The 17,668-nt window shown below is 36.3% G+C and overlaps 1 protein-coding gene across 1 annotated transcript in view; it reads right to left on the reverse strand.

Annotated features, from left to right (window-relative positions):
* The window catches only part of auh (AU RNA binding protein/enoyl-CoA hydratase), a 207,750-nt gene that overhangs the window by 85,303 nt on the left and 104,779 nt on the right, over positions 1 to 17,668 (reverse strand). Inside the window, exon 6 of the mRNA XM_039759472.1 lies at positions 16,156 to 16,212. Coding sequence (XP_039615406.1) covers positions 16,156 to 16,212 — 57 coding nt within the window. The remainder of the gene's footprint in view (positions 1 to 16,155; positions 16,213 to 17,668) is intronic.

The raw sequence follows: 17,668 nt of genomic DNA on the forward strand, positions 1-17,668 counted from the left end.
TGAGACACTTTGTTTGCATACACTCATTGTTTAAATTAAATAATGTTATTACTATTTTCCATTTCAGGATCACAAAAGTTAGAGGAAAAGGGAAGCAAACAAGCCAGCCTCACAAGTCATTTGGCTTATGATACCAAATATTCAAAGAATAACTTAATGAAACATAACATTTTTTAAGGGTAAAACTCTTCCACATATAGGGTTATTCATTCATGAAGAAATAATCAAACAAACACATAGGTGTACTGATTTAAGTAGGTAAGTGATGGATGACATTTAAAATATATAATTATGAAAACATGGTGCGTTGTCAAAAGTGAAAAACAAACTAATAAGCCCAGAAAGCTAGTCAGAAAAAAAAATGTAAAAGACAGCTTTAAGTGTGTGCTTCAGCAGTTAATATATATATATTTATAGAGAGAGAGATGAGACGATATTTATGTGTATATATAGGTATGTATGTATGTATGTATGTATAGCTGTGAAAAAACAGTAAAAAGGAGGCGTGTCAGACGTCATGGTACATTTTCTGATGCAGCTAGACGAAAACAACTTGGCGCTGCCGCCAAATACACAAAACAATTACTTTGACAATCATGTTACGTTATTTTTAAAATGTTTCCTTTTGTTTCTCTTTCCTTCTTTAACACACTACTTCTCCGCTGCCAAGTGCGGGTATTTTGCTATATCTATATATATCTATATATATCATATCTATATCTAGATAGATATGAGAACAACACTCATATCAATGACAAAACAATTACATTAACAATCATGTTACGTTATTTTTAAAATTTTTCCTTTTCTTTTTCATACCTTCTGTAACATACTTCTCCGCTGCGAACCGCGGGTATTCTGCTAGTATATATACACACACATTATATTATATTTATATATATATATATATATATATATATATATATATATATATATATATATATATATATATATATATATATATATATATATATATATATATATATATATATATATATATATATACACATACACACACTCAGCAAAAAAAAACGTCCTCTGACTTTCAACTGTTTTACTTTCAGTAAACTTAATGTGTAAATATTTGTATGAACACTAAAAGAGTCAACACCATAAGACATAAACTAAAAATGTTTCACAATGTGTCCCTGAATGAAGGGAGGCTCAAAATCAAAAGTACCAGTCAGTATCTGCAGTGCATCTCCCACTCATGGACTGGACCAGATTTGTCAGTTCTTGCTGTGAGATGTTACCCCACTCTTCCACCAAGGCACCTGCAAGTTCCTGGACATTTCTGGGGGGAATGACCCTAGCCCTCACCCTGCGATCCAACAGGTTCCAGACGTGCTCAATTCCTTCGACGATAAACACGAATCCGTTCTTCACCCCTGGTGAGACAAAACCGTGACTCATCAGTGAAGAGCACTTTTTGCCACTCCTGTCTGGTCCAGCGAAGGTGGGTTTGTGCCCATAGGCGGCGTTGTTGCTGGTGATGTCTGGTAAGGACCTGCCTTACAACAGGCCTACAAGCCCTCAGTCCTGCCTCTCTCAGCCTATTGCGGACAGTCTGAGCACTGATGGAGGGATTGTGTGTTCCTGGTGTGACTCGGGCAGTTGTTGTGGCCATCCTGTACCTGTCACGCAGGTGTGATATTCGGATGTACCGATCCTGTGCAGGTGTTGTTACACGTGGTCTTCCACTGCGAGGATGATCAGCTGTCCTTCCTGTCTCCCTGTAGCGCGGTCTTAGGCGTCTCACAGTGCGGACATGGCAATTTATTGCCCTAGCCACATCAGCAGTCCTCATGCCTCCCTGCAACATGCCTAATGCCCAGGGTCCCTGCTCATCTGCGTGAACGTGCATCTTTCTTTGGGTGTTTTTTACAGTCGGTAGACAAGTCTCTTTAGTGTCCTGCGTTTTTAGAACTGTGACCTTAAATGCCTACTTTCTGTAAGCTGTTAAGGTCTTAACGATCATTCCACAGGTGCATGTTAATTAATTGATTATGGTTAATTGAACATGCATGGAAAACATTGTTTAAACCCTTTACAATGAAAATCTGTAAAGTTATTTGGATTTTTAAAACATTATTGTTGAAATACACAGTCCTGAATATATATATATATATATATATATACATATATACATATATATATATATATATACACACACACATATATATATATATATATATATATATATACACACACACACACACACACACACACACACACACACACACACACACACACACATATACATACATATATATATATATATATATATATATACATACACACACATACACATATACATATATACATACATATACATACACATATATATACATACACACACACTTGTCGGCCCCTTATGGTTGGCTTGCCTTAGTGAATTATTTTATATATATATATATATATATATATATATTCCCAAGAATAACTGACGCCAAGATCAAACAGGGTATTTTTGTTGGCCTCCAGATCAGACATGTTATGAGTGACAAGCGGTTTGAAGATCTGTTAGTTGGGTCGGAAAAATTGCCTAGAAAGCCTTCAAGAGACGTTGCTGACAATTTCCTGGGCAATTACAGAGCCCCAAACTATATTCAGCTGGTAGACAAACTTCTCAAAGCATACAAGGCAAGGAAGTGCAACATGTCACTCAAGATTCATTTCCTCCACTCACACTTGGACTTCTTCCCTGCAAATCTCAGTGCTGTCAGTGATGAACACGGTGAAAGGTTTCACCAGGAAATTGATACGATGGAGAAATGATACCATCCCTCCCATTATGTGATAGCCTTTTGTTTCAGATGCTAATCAACCTAACCAGATGATGGACTCAAAAGTAAGTAGGATGCAGAAGAACAGGCCACTGCTGGGGTCTTTAACTTCTACTAAAAAGAGAACAAAGAGTGGCATTTAATGGCTGACACCAACTGAACAGAATGTTAGTTTCCTATTTGACCACAGAACAACCTGAATTTATTGGACTTAACAAAATGTCAAAGGGGAAACGCAGAGATGGCGGCCCAAGTCAACTACAATGTGTCTGATAGTTTTTATGCATGCAGATGTCTCTGTTTTATGATCAATTCACTGTTAAGTTTAGTAAACTGTTCTTAGATCTTTTTTGCCTTTTATCACTCATCAAAATCCCACTGGAGGGGGGAAAACCAACACAAATTTATCATTGGTGGGTACATTAATGTAAAGAAAAAAATTACCAAATTCAAACCATCGTTCAGAGATCCTTATGGCTCTAGTTGTATATTGGGACTTTGTGTGTCATGAAAAAACACTCCCAACTCATTACACAACCACCTTTTGAAAACTGGAACCTGGAAGAATGCTAATGAGGCTGTGAAACTGTCTGCCTCTCATCAGCATAACCAAGTGTTCATTTGGAATTTACCAGCTTATACAACGTTTTTATAATCTTTCAATGTTTATATTCCCCTGCCCAGTTAAAATGTTCCTTCATGTATTACAATGACAGTGGTAAAATTTTGGCAGTTTCACTGTAACAAACCATTTGTAACAATGTATTAATACTTGTGCATTTTAATATCCCTTCGGTCACTACTCAGTCATTAGTTAACTAATTAGCCCTTTGTTAATTCTGTTAAAATTGTACAATTCTTCAATGTTGATTTTCACAAAATTATTATCTGGAAAGCATAGTAAGTACATTTTGGGAAATACCATCCAATAGTTTTGTTAGCCAAAATCAACTAATTAAATGTTAGGCAATTAACACTAGAATTACCAGAGCCTACAAAAAAACTCGTAGATCCGTTCCACCTTAAATCGCTTCTTAAAACCGTTCTCACCTCTCCGCCAGCCTCCTTTGTCCTGTAAATGTGCCGATAAAAACAAACTGCAAGCAGCCGGTTATTCCATCCCCCCACCGACTCAGAACGTGCACGAACTTCTCCGAGCTCATGCCTCGATTATCTGGGAGTGAAGTGGAGTTTTAGAGTGGAAATAATAGATTGTTATTTGGAACATACACATTTCATGTGTGTTCCGTTTCTACAGTGATCTGTGTAAACACAATGTTAAAACAGAAACTTTTTCATATTTTAGTAATAAATGTTACAAAATGTAGACATAAACTATAAAATGTGTGAAGCCTGACAGCCAAAGAGCAAATAAATACTTTCATAAAAGGATGACAGAAAGAGACAATATATGTAAAAACATCATCGCACTAATGCAATATTATTTGAAAACGAACACCATCAGATCGGGTTTGAATATGCACCCGATCTGACGCTGTTCGTTTTCAAATAATGTTGCATGTACTGTGCATTGAAACTGCCGCACTGAATAGGCTGACTCTTTCTGTAACAGCGTCAGCGTGTATTCAAACCTGATCTGACACTATTCGTTTTCAAATAATATTGCATGTACTGAACTATTTTAGAATAAAAACATACATTTGATTTCAGTCAGTCTGTAAGAGCCAGTGTAAATGCATGATAATTGTAAAGGTTAGCTTTTTTTTTCCAATTCAGTCCCATTCTCTCAGTCGCATTCACGACCCCCAATCTGACAATGCTGTTTTCACATAAAGACGCGCTATAACTCAAATGTGATTTATTTGGAGACGCGCTATAGCTCAAATGTTATTTATATAGAGAAGAAAGTACAATGTCAGGTTCTCATTCAGTGTAATAGGAACCATAGCACAGAGAGATGTGTACACTGCAACAAGTACACATGTCATGAATGTAGGAAGGGTGTGTGGGAATTGTTAATATTTGAATGTGATGATTTTATACAGTATAGCACGGATCGGAAATCAGCAGTTCTTAGCATTGACCCACGCAAGTTGTCCTATCAACCGCCTACTGTAACTTGCTTTATTTTTTCTTCACTTATAGTCTAGAATAAAAGTGCACTTGTTTTGTTATACTTGTACACCAACATATGTTTCTGTGTTTGAGCGACACGGGCAAGCTCAAAAAAATAGACGTGTAATGCCACGAAAAGTGCATGCAGGCACTTCAGTTCGCAAGGATTAGTACGAGAATGCAGTCACAAGTACGCTTTATGTGAAAACAGCATTCTCAAGTGGGGTGGGAGCGGGGGTGTAGAGAAGGATCCTGAACACGACTGAGAGAATGAAAAGTGAATAAAAAAAAAACAAAACTCTAACCTTTACAAGTATCATAAATTATATCGGCTGTTACACACTGAAATCAAATGCATGTTTTTATTCTAAAATAGTAAGAATAAGAGCAGTTTACTTCTCAAAACTGAATTGTGTGGTATCGAACTCATGACCTTTTGAATACTAGTCAGCAGCAGATACCATTACGCTACCGTGGCAGCTGTATGTGTCAATGTGGCATGCTAAGGTGGCTTTTTTCTGCAGTTATATTTTTGAATAAAAGCACGCTTGTTCTGTTATATTTGTACCTTTTGTGAAAGTGTTTGATATTTGGACTTCAGGCTTCATACATTATATAGTTTATGCTTATATTTTGTCATTTACTACTACAATATGAAAAACGTTTCTGTTTTAAAAATGTGTTTACACAGATTACTGTAGAAACGGAACACACGTGACCTAAGAGTTTTTTCGTAGCCTCTGGTAATTCTAGTGTTAATGTCAAATATGTTTTATACGGATAGAAAAATAAACTTCTATTAAACTAACTGAAGTACCTGGTGAAATTGATGCTAAATTTAATTTTGCATTCAATTTCACAACTGTGAAACTCACTAAAAAGATTTTTCGTGGCATTGAAATACAGGAACATTATTCCTTAAGGGTTTTGCAACATCGTACACCCATTTTGGACCCATAGATTTCTCAGAAAAATGCCTAGATGAAAATAAACAGGCAAAAAATGTTTTTTGGAAATTTACCTCAGCTAAACACAATGTATGATAAGACAAAATTGCTTAACACTAGAATTACCAGAGCCTACGAAAAAACTCGTAAACCCGTCCCACCTTAAATCGCTTTTTAAATCCCTTCACACCTCTCCGCCAGCGTCCTTTGTCCTCTAAATGTGCTGATAAAGAGAAGGTAGAAGAAGCTGGCTATTCCATCCCCCCACCAATTTAGAACGTGCACGAACTTCTCTCAGCTCATGCCTTGATTGAGTATCTGGGAGTGAAGTGGTTTTAGAGTGGAAATAATAGATCATTATTTGGAACACACGCATTTCATGTCTGTTCCGTTTCTACAGTAATCTGTGTAAACACATTGTTAAAACAGAAACGTTTTTTATATTCTAGTAGTAGATGACAAAATGTAGGCATAAACTATATAATGTATGAAGCCTGAAGTCCAGATATCAAAGAAACATTTTCACAAAAGGTACAAATATAACACAACAGTTGCGTTTTTATTCAAAAATATAACTGAAGAAACAAAAAGTCACCTTAACATGTGACATTGACACCCGTTTATTACGATTGCCTCCGTGGTGCAATAGAGTCAGCTGCCGACTGGGAAACAAAAGGTTGCGAGTTCAAACCTGCACTACTCCGTTTTGAGAAGGATAGTTATTATAGATAGATATTAAGGATAGATATTTTAGAATAAAAGCATACATTTGATTTCAGTCTGTAACAACCGGTGTAATTTATGATCCTTATAAAGGTTAGCTTTGTTTTTTTTTTTTTTAATTCACTTTTCATTCTCTCAGTCACGTTCAGAATCAATCCATACAACCCCATCTGACACGGCTGTTTTCACATAAAGACGCGCTATAGCTCTGCAGTGTACTTGTGACTGCATTCTCATGTTTGCGAAATTAAGTGTCTGCGTGTACTTTTCGTGGCATTACACGTGTATTTTTTGAGTATGCCCGTTTGAGCATGCTCAATCACAGGAACATATGTTGGTGTAAAAGTATAACAAAACAAGTGCACTTTTATTCAAGACTACCTGTATAACCGAAGAAAAAAGAAAGCAAGTTACAGTAGGCGATTGATACGACAGCTTGCATGGTGCAATGCTAAGAAGTGCTGATTTCCATTCCGTGCAATATAAAATCATCACATTCAAATATTAACAGTTCCCACACACCCAAGGACCGTCCTTCCTATATTTACGACACGTGTACTTGTTGCAGTGTACAAACCTCTCTGTGCTATGGTTCCTAATACACTGAATGAGCACCTGACACTGTACTTTCTTCCCTGGGGAAGGTCCCCCATCACAGAATTTCCAGTTCCTGCATAAATTCACACACGATCTGACACTGTTCGTTTTCAAATGATATCGCATTAGTGCCATGATGTTTTCACATATATTGTCTCTTTCTTTCAGGTGTGTAATAGAAACCACAGCATAGAGAGAAGTGTGTACATTGCTTCTTACAGGAAAAGGCGATGGAAAAAGTGCAATTGAATAAAAGTGCACTTTTGTTATACTTTTACAGCAACATATGTTCCTGTGTTTGAGTGACACGGGCAGATGGGGAGTGTCTGATGATTGCATATAGCGCCGAAGTTACTGATCTTTACCATTCTCTCCTCTGCATGTCCTGGAGTACAAAAGGAACAGCATACAGCAACATGCGGGGACTGGCAGGAAAACTGAATAAAAAGAAAATCAAGTGACGGTGAGATACGAAGAAGGCAGCTTCGCCAGCGTTTGGATGTCAGAACCCGGCGGGGGCGTTAGTATGCATCGTGGTATACTGCAGAGCTATAGCGCGTCTTTATGTGAAAACAGCCGTGTCAGATGGGGTTGTATGGATTGATTCTGAACGCGACTGAGAGAATGAAAAGTGTCGCTCAAACACAGGAACATATATTGGTGTAAAAGTATTTCCTGTAAGAAGCAATGTACACACTTCTCTCTATGCTGTGGTTTCTATTACACACCTGAAAGGAAGAGACAACATATGTGAAAACATCATCGCACTGTGAATTTATGCAGGAATTGGAAATTCTCTGATGGGGGACCTTCCCCCAGGGAAGAAAGTACAGTGTCAGGTGCTCATTCAGTGTAATAGGAACCATAGCACAGAGAGGTGTGTACACTGCAACAAGTGCACGTGTCGTAAATATAGGAAGGACGGTCCTTGGGTGTGTGGGAACTGTTAATATTTGAATGTGATGATTTTATATAGCACGGAATGGAAATCAGCACTTCTTAGCATTGCACCATGCAAGCTGTCGTATCAATCGCCTGTTATATTTTTGAATAAAAGCGCAATTGTTGTGTTATATTTGTACCTTTTGTGAAAATGTTTCTTTGATATATGGACTTCAGGCTTCATAAGTTATATAGTTTATGGCTACATTTTGTCATCTACTACTAGAATATAAAAAACGTTTCTGTTTTAACAATGTGTTTACACAGATTACTGTAAAAACAGAACAGACATGAAATGTGTATGTTCCAAATAACGATCTATTATTTCCACTCTAAAACTTCACTTCACTCCCAGATACTCAATCAAGGCATGAGCTGAGAGAAGTGCGTGCACGTTCTAAATTGGTGGGGGGATGGAATAGCCAGCTGCTTCTACCTTTTCTTTATCAGCTCATTTAGAGGACAAAGGACGCTGGTGGAGAGGTGTGAAGGGATTTAAGAAGCGATTTAAGGTGAGACGGATTTACGAATTTTTTCGTAGACTCTGGTAAAACAAAAGCCATAATCCAGCAATACAATACAATTTTTATCCAATTATTATTTATTGATTTTTTTTTCAAGAAAGTAACATAGTATAAAATCAAGCAGATAAAATTGAGACCTTATGCAACAAATAACTTCAAAAACAATCTTGAGAAAGTAACAAGTTCAGAATACTAGAAGATGAAGAAAACAGAAAAAACAAAACAATAATTCATTCCCCCAAAGAAAAGGAGAGGAGAGCATGTTTTAAAAAAAGTTTTGCGCAGATTCCCCCATTTCAAATAATACAGAATATGTCAGTTACCAACTGAGTTATAACAGGAGGTTGAGGATTCTTTCAAGTAAGCAAGACATGTCTGCGGGCTTATAGTGTCGTATAGGCTATTACAATCAAGTAAGCAGAAAGCTTAGACGATGACGTCTGCTTCAAACTCTGGTAGAATCTACCAGTTTGATTGGACACTGTGACTGACACTCAAAACTTACAGCCAATGAGCAGCCGAGCATTTTGATATGTAACTTGCCATACTAACTTGTAAACAAAACGATCTGAGCTGCGTGAAGGTGGCATTTGTGCCAGTCTGCAGAGTTGGTGCGTGGTTGTTTATTGTGATTTCGCCAAGTTTTTTCGCAGTTTAAATATAAATAAAAGTAGAAGTTTAAACGTAAATAAACGCTCGATTAAATAATAGATGCATGTACGCGTTGCGAAAGTATTCAACCGGCATACGGGACGTGTAATGGGAGAGAGCGACGTGCCACGCCCTTGTGCTTTCTGCTTGCTAGTGATTGCTGCCATCAAGTGGCACATGGAAAAACGCTGAGCTGTGTTGTAACAGTTTGTAAAAGAAATATATATAGTTTGTGTGCATTTTATATATAAAAAAAGTAAAAAATAAAAAATATAAATATATTTTTGGCCCATAACTTGTATTGACTATTTTTACATAGAAATGTGTATTTTTTATTGTTTTTATTATGGAACATGAATTTCCATAACTAATAGAGTGACACTGTGTGTAGATATAGATTCCTTTAGGTGTAAGCTTTCAGTAGAGCCCTTATTGATATATGTGGGTTGAAGCATTCAAAAGTTATTACACTTTTTCCATATGTTCCAAAATGTGGATAATTGTCCCTCTAAAAGCCCTGGGCATGCCCACATAAAACTGGTGTAAAAATGTCATTTTTACAGGTATTCTTTTCAAATTTGAAATTTGAGTAGTCAACAAGTTATTCTGTTGGTACATAGTGTGTTTCTGTCCCCACCTACCTACTGCAGTTTTATTTTCCTTTATTTTCATAAAAAAACTTAGGCGAGAACAAAAAAATTCGTTTTTTTTGTGAGTTCTAATGTGCATAACTTTTGATCAGTCACACCTACAGTGATTCTGACTACTAAGGGTGAAACTAGAGAATGTTACCTTTACAAAGAGACCAAACATGTGTTTATACTCCAGATAGTTCAATAACAGCAATGATTCTAATTTGGAGAGGTCGAATTACAAGCAATTTAGCAAAAATGACCCCGAATGATAAGGGGAGTGACTGGGACACCAAGGGTGTCTGTTATGTAAAGGAAACAAACATTAAAAAATCATTCTTTTAGAAACTACACCCAATTATAACCTCGTTTATAGGTAAAATTCCGTTACAACAAACTGCCGGGGACCTAAAAAATATTTCATTGTAATGAAAATCTCGTTGTAATGAGATTCTGTATTTGTTGCTGTAAGAGGCAATCTTAGAAAGTTAAAGTTTTGAGTTAAACTCATATTAATGTGTGCTTAATTTGAATAGAATATAATTTCTTTCATGGTCATAGTTAATGGTATAGTCTTGTCCCCCCTATAAAAGTTAGTGAGAGGTAGAATCTTCTTACTATAACTGAGAAACAGTAATAATAAGCTCAGTTGTTTTTAGAACAGGTCCCAGTACACAGGGACTTAAAGGATCCATTTTCTACTCAGAAATGGGATAAGCATACAGTTTTCTGACCATTGTTGTTTAGAAATGGCTCAGAAATTTTAAGTAAATAATAACGATTTGATGTAACAAGATTTAAGCTTTGAACTGAACTTTTCTTAACATGATTTTTTTCTTTTTTGTTGCGATTTTATTTTTCTTTTTTGTATGAACTGTTTTACTTTAAAATTTAACTAAACTTTTAAAAACGAAGATATTTTGTCTGTAGAATCATTTCTGTGCGGCAGGCTTTTGTTGAATCCCATTTTTTGAGTTTGAGCTGGTGAACTTTGGTAACTTTGGAAAAACGCAGCTACAGTTGCTATAGTGCTTTCTTTAACTTGCTTCCAGGTGTTTGCAATCATTTCAATAGCTTCTTTCACGTTAATTTTAATCTTCTACTGTCTACATGTTATGCTGACGAGAATTTTTCTCAGCATTTCCTTGCGATAATACACTTTCAGGGTGCGAATAATGCCCAAACCCAGTGGCTGAAGCACTGCTGTGCATTTGGGTGGGAGGAATTCAACGCGAACATTATCTAAATGCGGCGGCATGATGTGGGCAGCACAGTTATCAATCAGATCCCCCCCTTCCAATGGGAACATCATGCTGAAGTGCGTTCCAAAGCGTAATTGCCGCGTCTGTAGAAGATTGTTTCTCCGTTGCCGAAGCAACAAAGAATCAAATCATAAAAGATCAGGGTCGCGCTAGAAGTCCCTGTCTTACACCCCAAAACACGCCCAGTCCCAGTACTTTAGCAAAACCAGCTTTATTCAGCTTGAAAGAGGAACAGCACAGTTATTTATTGTAGCGGGATCTGCCACTCTCCTATGCACAGACACAGTAGTCAGGCAGGGTCATGGCCAGAAAGAATCCTGTTTCCTGCATTTACAATGTTCCTTGCTTTCACCAATGGAGATCTTTTCTGTTTTCTTTGGTGGCGAGCTGCAGTAGAGCTGTGAGCCTGCTGTCACCACGGTAACAGATAAACAGTCTTCCACAGACGCGGTGATCACACTTCTTTTTCTAATATGAACTGTTATAATTTTTTCGTATCTGCCGTTTCTATAGGAGGGTGACATTGAGTTAAATTCCAATTGATGTTTTTCAAATGTTGATGAGCTACAAGCACAAGGTATCACTGAAAACCACCGGAAGCGAAAACAGCAAAAAAAAAAAAAAAACAGTATGAGGAAAGTTCGAACAAAGAGATATATTTACAGTGCTTCTGTTTGGAGGATCGTTGTGCACAACTGAGCTGCAACCACAGAACTAACTGCTCTGAGAATGATTCATTCAAGCATTTCAAGGTCACTTCGTTGTAATGAAAGTATCTGCTGAATGTACTTTGTAGTAAGGAGATTTCTATGAACTAGTGTCATATGGGGAAACTGTCGGGACCATAAATACTTTGTTGTAATGAAAATTTCGTTGTAATGGAATTTTACCTGTATTTGGAACTTGACACATCCATGCATTCAAAAGGCGACACTACAAAAGATCAAAAGTAGGAGTGTGGCACTACCTAACTTTCAATTTTAATACTGGGCAGCAAATACACATACCGGTACTATAAAGATCTGGAAATCGGCACAAAGCAATTAATTTACACCAACCTGGTCAGCAAAAAGAACTAAATCTTGCTGTACTTCTTTATATGCATTGCTTTGTGCCCCAATAAACACAAACTTTCAACAATATACCAATAATCTAGTTGTCCACTAATCACTTAGAATATTTAACCTTTACAGGAAGTACTCCAAGACAGACAAGGTTTTATCTGTTACTCCACTGCAATATAATCACAGACAAACAAAAACTTCAATATTTAATATGTACAATTGCAACTAGATTAAATGACCTCATAATGATTTATACTCTTAGGTTTATATGAAATATTTATTACACTACCTAAGCATATTGTCTCCAATACTTTTTGCCAACAGTAATCTCAATATGGAGCTAAAATTGTGTAGAACTCCATGAAGGTAACAATATCCTTAACAAGAACAAAAGTGCTCACATCTAATTACGAAGACTGTTGAGGTGGTATCTGGTTCTCAGTAAAGGTATGGGTATTCACAACGTCAGGGGAGGGAAAAAAAGGTGTTATTTTATATACAGTGCAAGAAAAAAACCCACAAATTTATAGTATAAAAGAAAGTAATTTTTCCTTTGGTAAATCTAAGCATTTAACACATATCTTACACAAAAATCAAAAACACAATATAAATTAGTAACACAGCATTCATCACATGGTTTGACTTTTATTTGGTTTTACACTGAGTCTGACTATTTATTTTGATGACATTACATAATGAAAGACTGTTTAAAAGGAAACTAGATTTTAGTGCAACATTAGTAGAATTGTACTGTATGCAAAAATATACATAGAATGAACGAACTGTGAACAGCTTTGAGGTATAAATGCACTTATAGATAAATAGATACCACTTTATTTTTCTCTGGGGGAAATGTGGATTTTTACAGACACAAATGAATGAATGAAAAAATAAATATTATTATATTGTGACAAACAACAACAAACACCCTCCCAAATACAGACCAAAATGACTAAAAGAAAACTTAAAACTTGGCCAAAAATAAAAAAAGCATTCACATTCAGAGTGAGATATTATAAAAAAATCTATTGCCATTGGTAAAAATCAGCCCCCTCAGCATTTCTTTACACATTGCAGCTAAACAATTTGTTAGCAGAAAGTACTAACTGGTAGAATGTCAAAGAGAGGATGTGAAGCATTGTACATAATGGCACTCAGATTTGTTTTCATTCTCTCCTTCAATACTAGCTCCAGGAGGGTCAACAGTGCATTTCATAACTGAGCCAGTCTTTTTAATGAGCTTGTTGATTCGGTGATATTACCAGCCCAGCACACAACAGTTTAGAAAAATCGCACTGGCCATCAAAGAGTTGTAGAACATATAAAGGATGTCACTAACCAAATTAAAGGAGTGCAACAATGCACCACCTCCAATATCAACTTCCTGAATAGTGATCGGACACAGAGGATCTTCTGTGCAATGAACAGCAATAGACGATTCATTAGTTTAGATGATGTCATGTTTTAGATATTTCTTCCTTCATAAAAAAACAAAGCTTACCACCTGACTCCTATACTCGGTCTCATCTTCCATGACAATACACTCTATTAGTGCAGAACCAGAGAACCTCTGCAAGTAACACAACCTGGTGTTACACTTTTTGTCAGAAGTACAGAGTAAAGAGAAAAGGAGCCAGTAAAGTTTCTTGTGGTGATCGAGTGTTGCTCATATCTATATCAGAGACAAAAATCATTGAGCCTCATAAACTGTGGTCTGCCCAACAAATAGTCCATCATCCAGGACACACCATAGGCTTATCTATCTGCATATCCCTTGAGCTCACTTCTTAACAGGAATGGCTGGATGGTATTGAAGGCACTGGAGAAATCAAAAGGCATAATTCGTATGGTGCTTCCAGCTTCGCCCAGATGGGAACCAACCTTGCACAACAGATAGACAGTTGAATCATCCCCTCTAATCTTTGCATGATCAGCAGACTGCTGTGGGTTGAGGTTATCTACCACAGCAAGACTCATATAGTCCAGGACCAGCCTCTCAAAGGTCTTAATGAAGTGTGATGTACTATAAGTGCCACTGGTCTGTAGTCATTAGGTAGAGACACCTGCCTTCTTCGGAACTGGAAAAATGCAGAGATTTTCACAGCGACAGCACTTTTTGCAGACTTAGTAACAGACTGAACAAGTAACTGACGTAACAGAGGATACCACAAAGCTGGTCAGCAGAGGCCTTAAAAATTTGAGTAGGACTGACTTCCTCTGGTCCTGTGGATTATAATCTAGTCTATTTTATAGAAAATAAAATAAAAAAAAGATATGTTCTGCTTACTTGACGTTAATCCGTAGTATTACTTTACTGTGGCATTGTCCACAACATAATCAGAGAATATTCTTGGATGTGCAATTATAAGTGGTAAATGCTCATTACTGGAGCAATACAACATTGTGAATAGAATTACAAAGACTTACACACTCTAAACACTGAGCTGGAAAGAATGCTTACATTTTTAATTATTGATCAGTCATCAAAGACAAAACAAGAATGGTGATGTACATTAAGTTATATTTTAAAATGAAATGAAGGATAATTACCTTGGCAACTAGATTCCCTTTCTATTACTTGTGATTTTTATGATTGATATTCTACTAATAGCTATACTAACAGTTTTAATTTATTTACTAAAAACATCCTTTTTTTGTGTTTTCATTGGTCAATGAACCTTCAGTATTGATGCAACATCAGAAAAGGTAAACTCGGGCATCAAAATAACTAAATGCAATAAAAATGATTACGACCAATTGATCTTTCATTTGCATAAAAACATTTAGATGTTCTTAGAGTCTGTAGTTTGTTTAACAAATGGTGTTGCTTATAGGTAGCACAGATATTTCTTAACAACTCTGAGCTGCTAATGTAGTTACTGAAATGTTCTGACTGTGTTGTGGTAAGCAATCAGTGGTCTTAATAGTAGAAACTAATCATTATTTCCATGTATGGTCAGAGAATTCAAGCTAAATGGCCCTAGCCCCTGAAATGCTTTCTAGTCTAGTCCATTTTCAGCTGGAGACTGAAACCAAGAATAATGCTTTTTAGAGAAAAAAGAAAATAATATAAAAGTACATTTTGGGTCTGTTTATATTTTAAGTGTCAAGAAGGAAGGTCCGGCATCCTGGCCAGGATAATGGAAGGAGCAGATGATCGAGCCCACCAGGAGTAGGTTATTCTCCCACACAACAGGTGAAAGCATTTCTCACAGCTGGACCACTTTAGGACACCCGCAGGGTGGAGTCTGGGGTAGCAGCACTGTTGGTGTCTTTGGGAACCACCAGGGGGCACTGTCGGGGGAAAATTGCCCTGGTTCATGTACAACCCAGAAGTGCTTCAAAAGGACTGAGACAGGGACCCGGAAGCAGTTCTTGGGTTGACTTTAAAATAGAACCCACTGCCACACTTAGATCAAGACAGAGTTGGGAGGCAGCACACAACACTCAAATGGAGAACGGATGGATGAATAATTTGTTTGATTTATTGGTATTTTGGCTAATCTTTGAAAGGGTGATCATTGTGAGGGTACTTTAGATGAATAAATATATTTTATTTTATTCTGAATCATGTTGGTATTACTGTGTCTGAGGTTTGGATTCAGGGTCACCTCCTGGTGGTTACAATATTTTCTTTGTAAAAGTACTGCATCAAATGTATGGAACAGATTACATGCACTGTTGACATTCCTGACAAAGTATTATACTTAATACTATTTTGGTCAAAATTACATTATATGCACTGAAATATTCAACAATCAATTCAATTGTGAAAAGATATGTCACATTCCCCTTAATATATAGCTTTCCAGTATATGCCGACAATAAGACCAAAAGCTGTGCATTTCTCAAAGAAAAAAAAAAAAACACAACACAGTAGTTTAACTAAAACATGAGCAGGCTTTGCATAAACAATGCTAAGAAAATGTTTGTGTATAAAGTAAAGCTTACCTGCTCCTGGAATAATAGCCAACTTTGTTTCGACCAAGCCCATTTTTGCAGTACTTGCTGTAAGAAAAAAGAAAATGAATAATCAGAAAAGGTGACATGACCAGGAATCAAAATTTTAAATAAGCTTAACTTTAATTAGTGATTAACCTGAAAAAGCTTCTACTCCATTCAAAATTAAATGTACAGTATAGACACACAGAAAATTAAAGTTTTATGAATGCGTTATCCAATGAAAGTGTTTGACTGATAATGATGATCTGTGTTGAAGTGCAAGCTCTCTGAAGGACCCTTAAACTATATAAGAACAATATGCAGATATCCAAAATAAAAATAAAATTTTTTTAGTGCACCGGAATATGTGCTATTGACAATTTACATTGAACATTTTCAATACAGTTCTCAAGAATAATAATGATGGAACTTCACCAGTTACGATCTGCTAGTTTGACACCTGAAGATGCTGTTACTGCAGCGTACCCAGCAAAGGTGAATCTCGTGAGATGCAAAAGCCATCAGAACAGCTAAGCAAAAACAGAAGAAATTTACCTTTTATTGCATTTTGTTTTACTCATTATATCTTGGGAGAGATTTTACAAGTTGCTTAATACTATTCCTAAACTTTGAGAAAACAATAAAAAATAGGCTGTAGATATTATTTTATATGTGTACACTGCTATATAAACACTGCATAGTGTTTGGGTGTTTAGTATTGATTTTGTGGTTTTTTTTTGTTTTTTTTAATTAATGCATTTTGCTGCTGGGCTTATTTCAAGTATTCCATATTTGTAAATGACAAAAAGCACTATGGGCTTGACTATATATGCATGTTATCAAAAAATGCTTTCACAAATTTTGCAGAAACAGTAAAGAGTTTATATAAAGCAACACATTCTGAAAAAGCCTGAAATATGAGAAACTATACCATTTGAATATGACATATATATTTATATTCATGAAGGGAAAATTATCACACTAACAGAAGTCATTTGCTTGTAGTACAGTTTCATTGTATAACCAAATTAAAGTGAATTTATTCTCAGCAATCTGCAAAAGTCTAATTGGCTAAAGAAACTCCTGAATTAATGCTTTTATAATGGATACATCCTTAATACAACTAACTTTAAGAATATTAATACTGCTTTTCAGTAACTGAATCCACAGATAGGGACAAAATGCTCCTTATGCCTTTTACTGGTTAGAGAAGGGCAACATACTGTATTGAAGACAACTACATCAGCTTAGCCTACAAGTACGAAAGATGTTAATCACATACAATAGGGAAGATCAGTTAAAAGCAAGTTGCAAGTTTGTAGCTCCCTCATAGGAATGCAATCTTAGCATGGTGGAAATGTTTAAGTGCTCCAGGGGTCACTGAAGCTATGTTTATGAAAGCACTGGGCGGGCCCCTAGCAGATTATGAATCTTAAAACATAATCCATGTACACCAACACTGTGACTATTTATATGCCCAGCATTACAGTGTCACAAATGAGAAATGACTTCTTGTAAATGT

This window comes from Polypterus senegalus, chromosome 7 (assembly GCF_016835505.1).
Source record: "Polypterus senegalus isolate Bchr_013 chromosome 7, ASM1683550v1, whole genome shotgun sequence".
In the NCBI taxonomy this organism is placed as follows: domain Eukaryota; kingdom Metazoa; phylum Chordata; class Cladistia; order Polypteriformes; family Polypteridae; genus Polypterus; species Polypterus senegalus.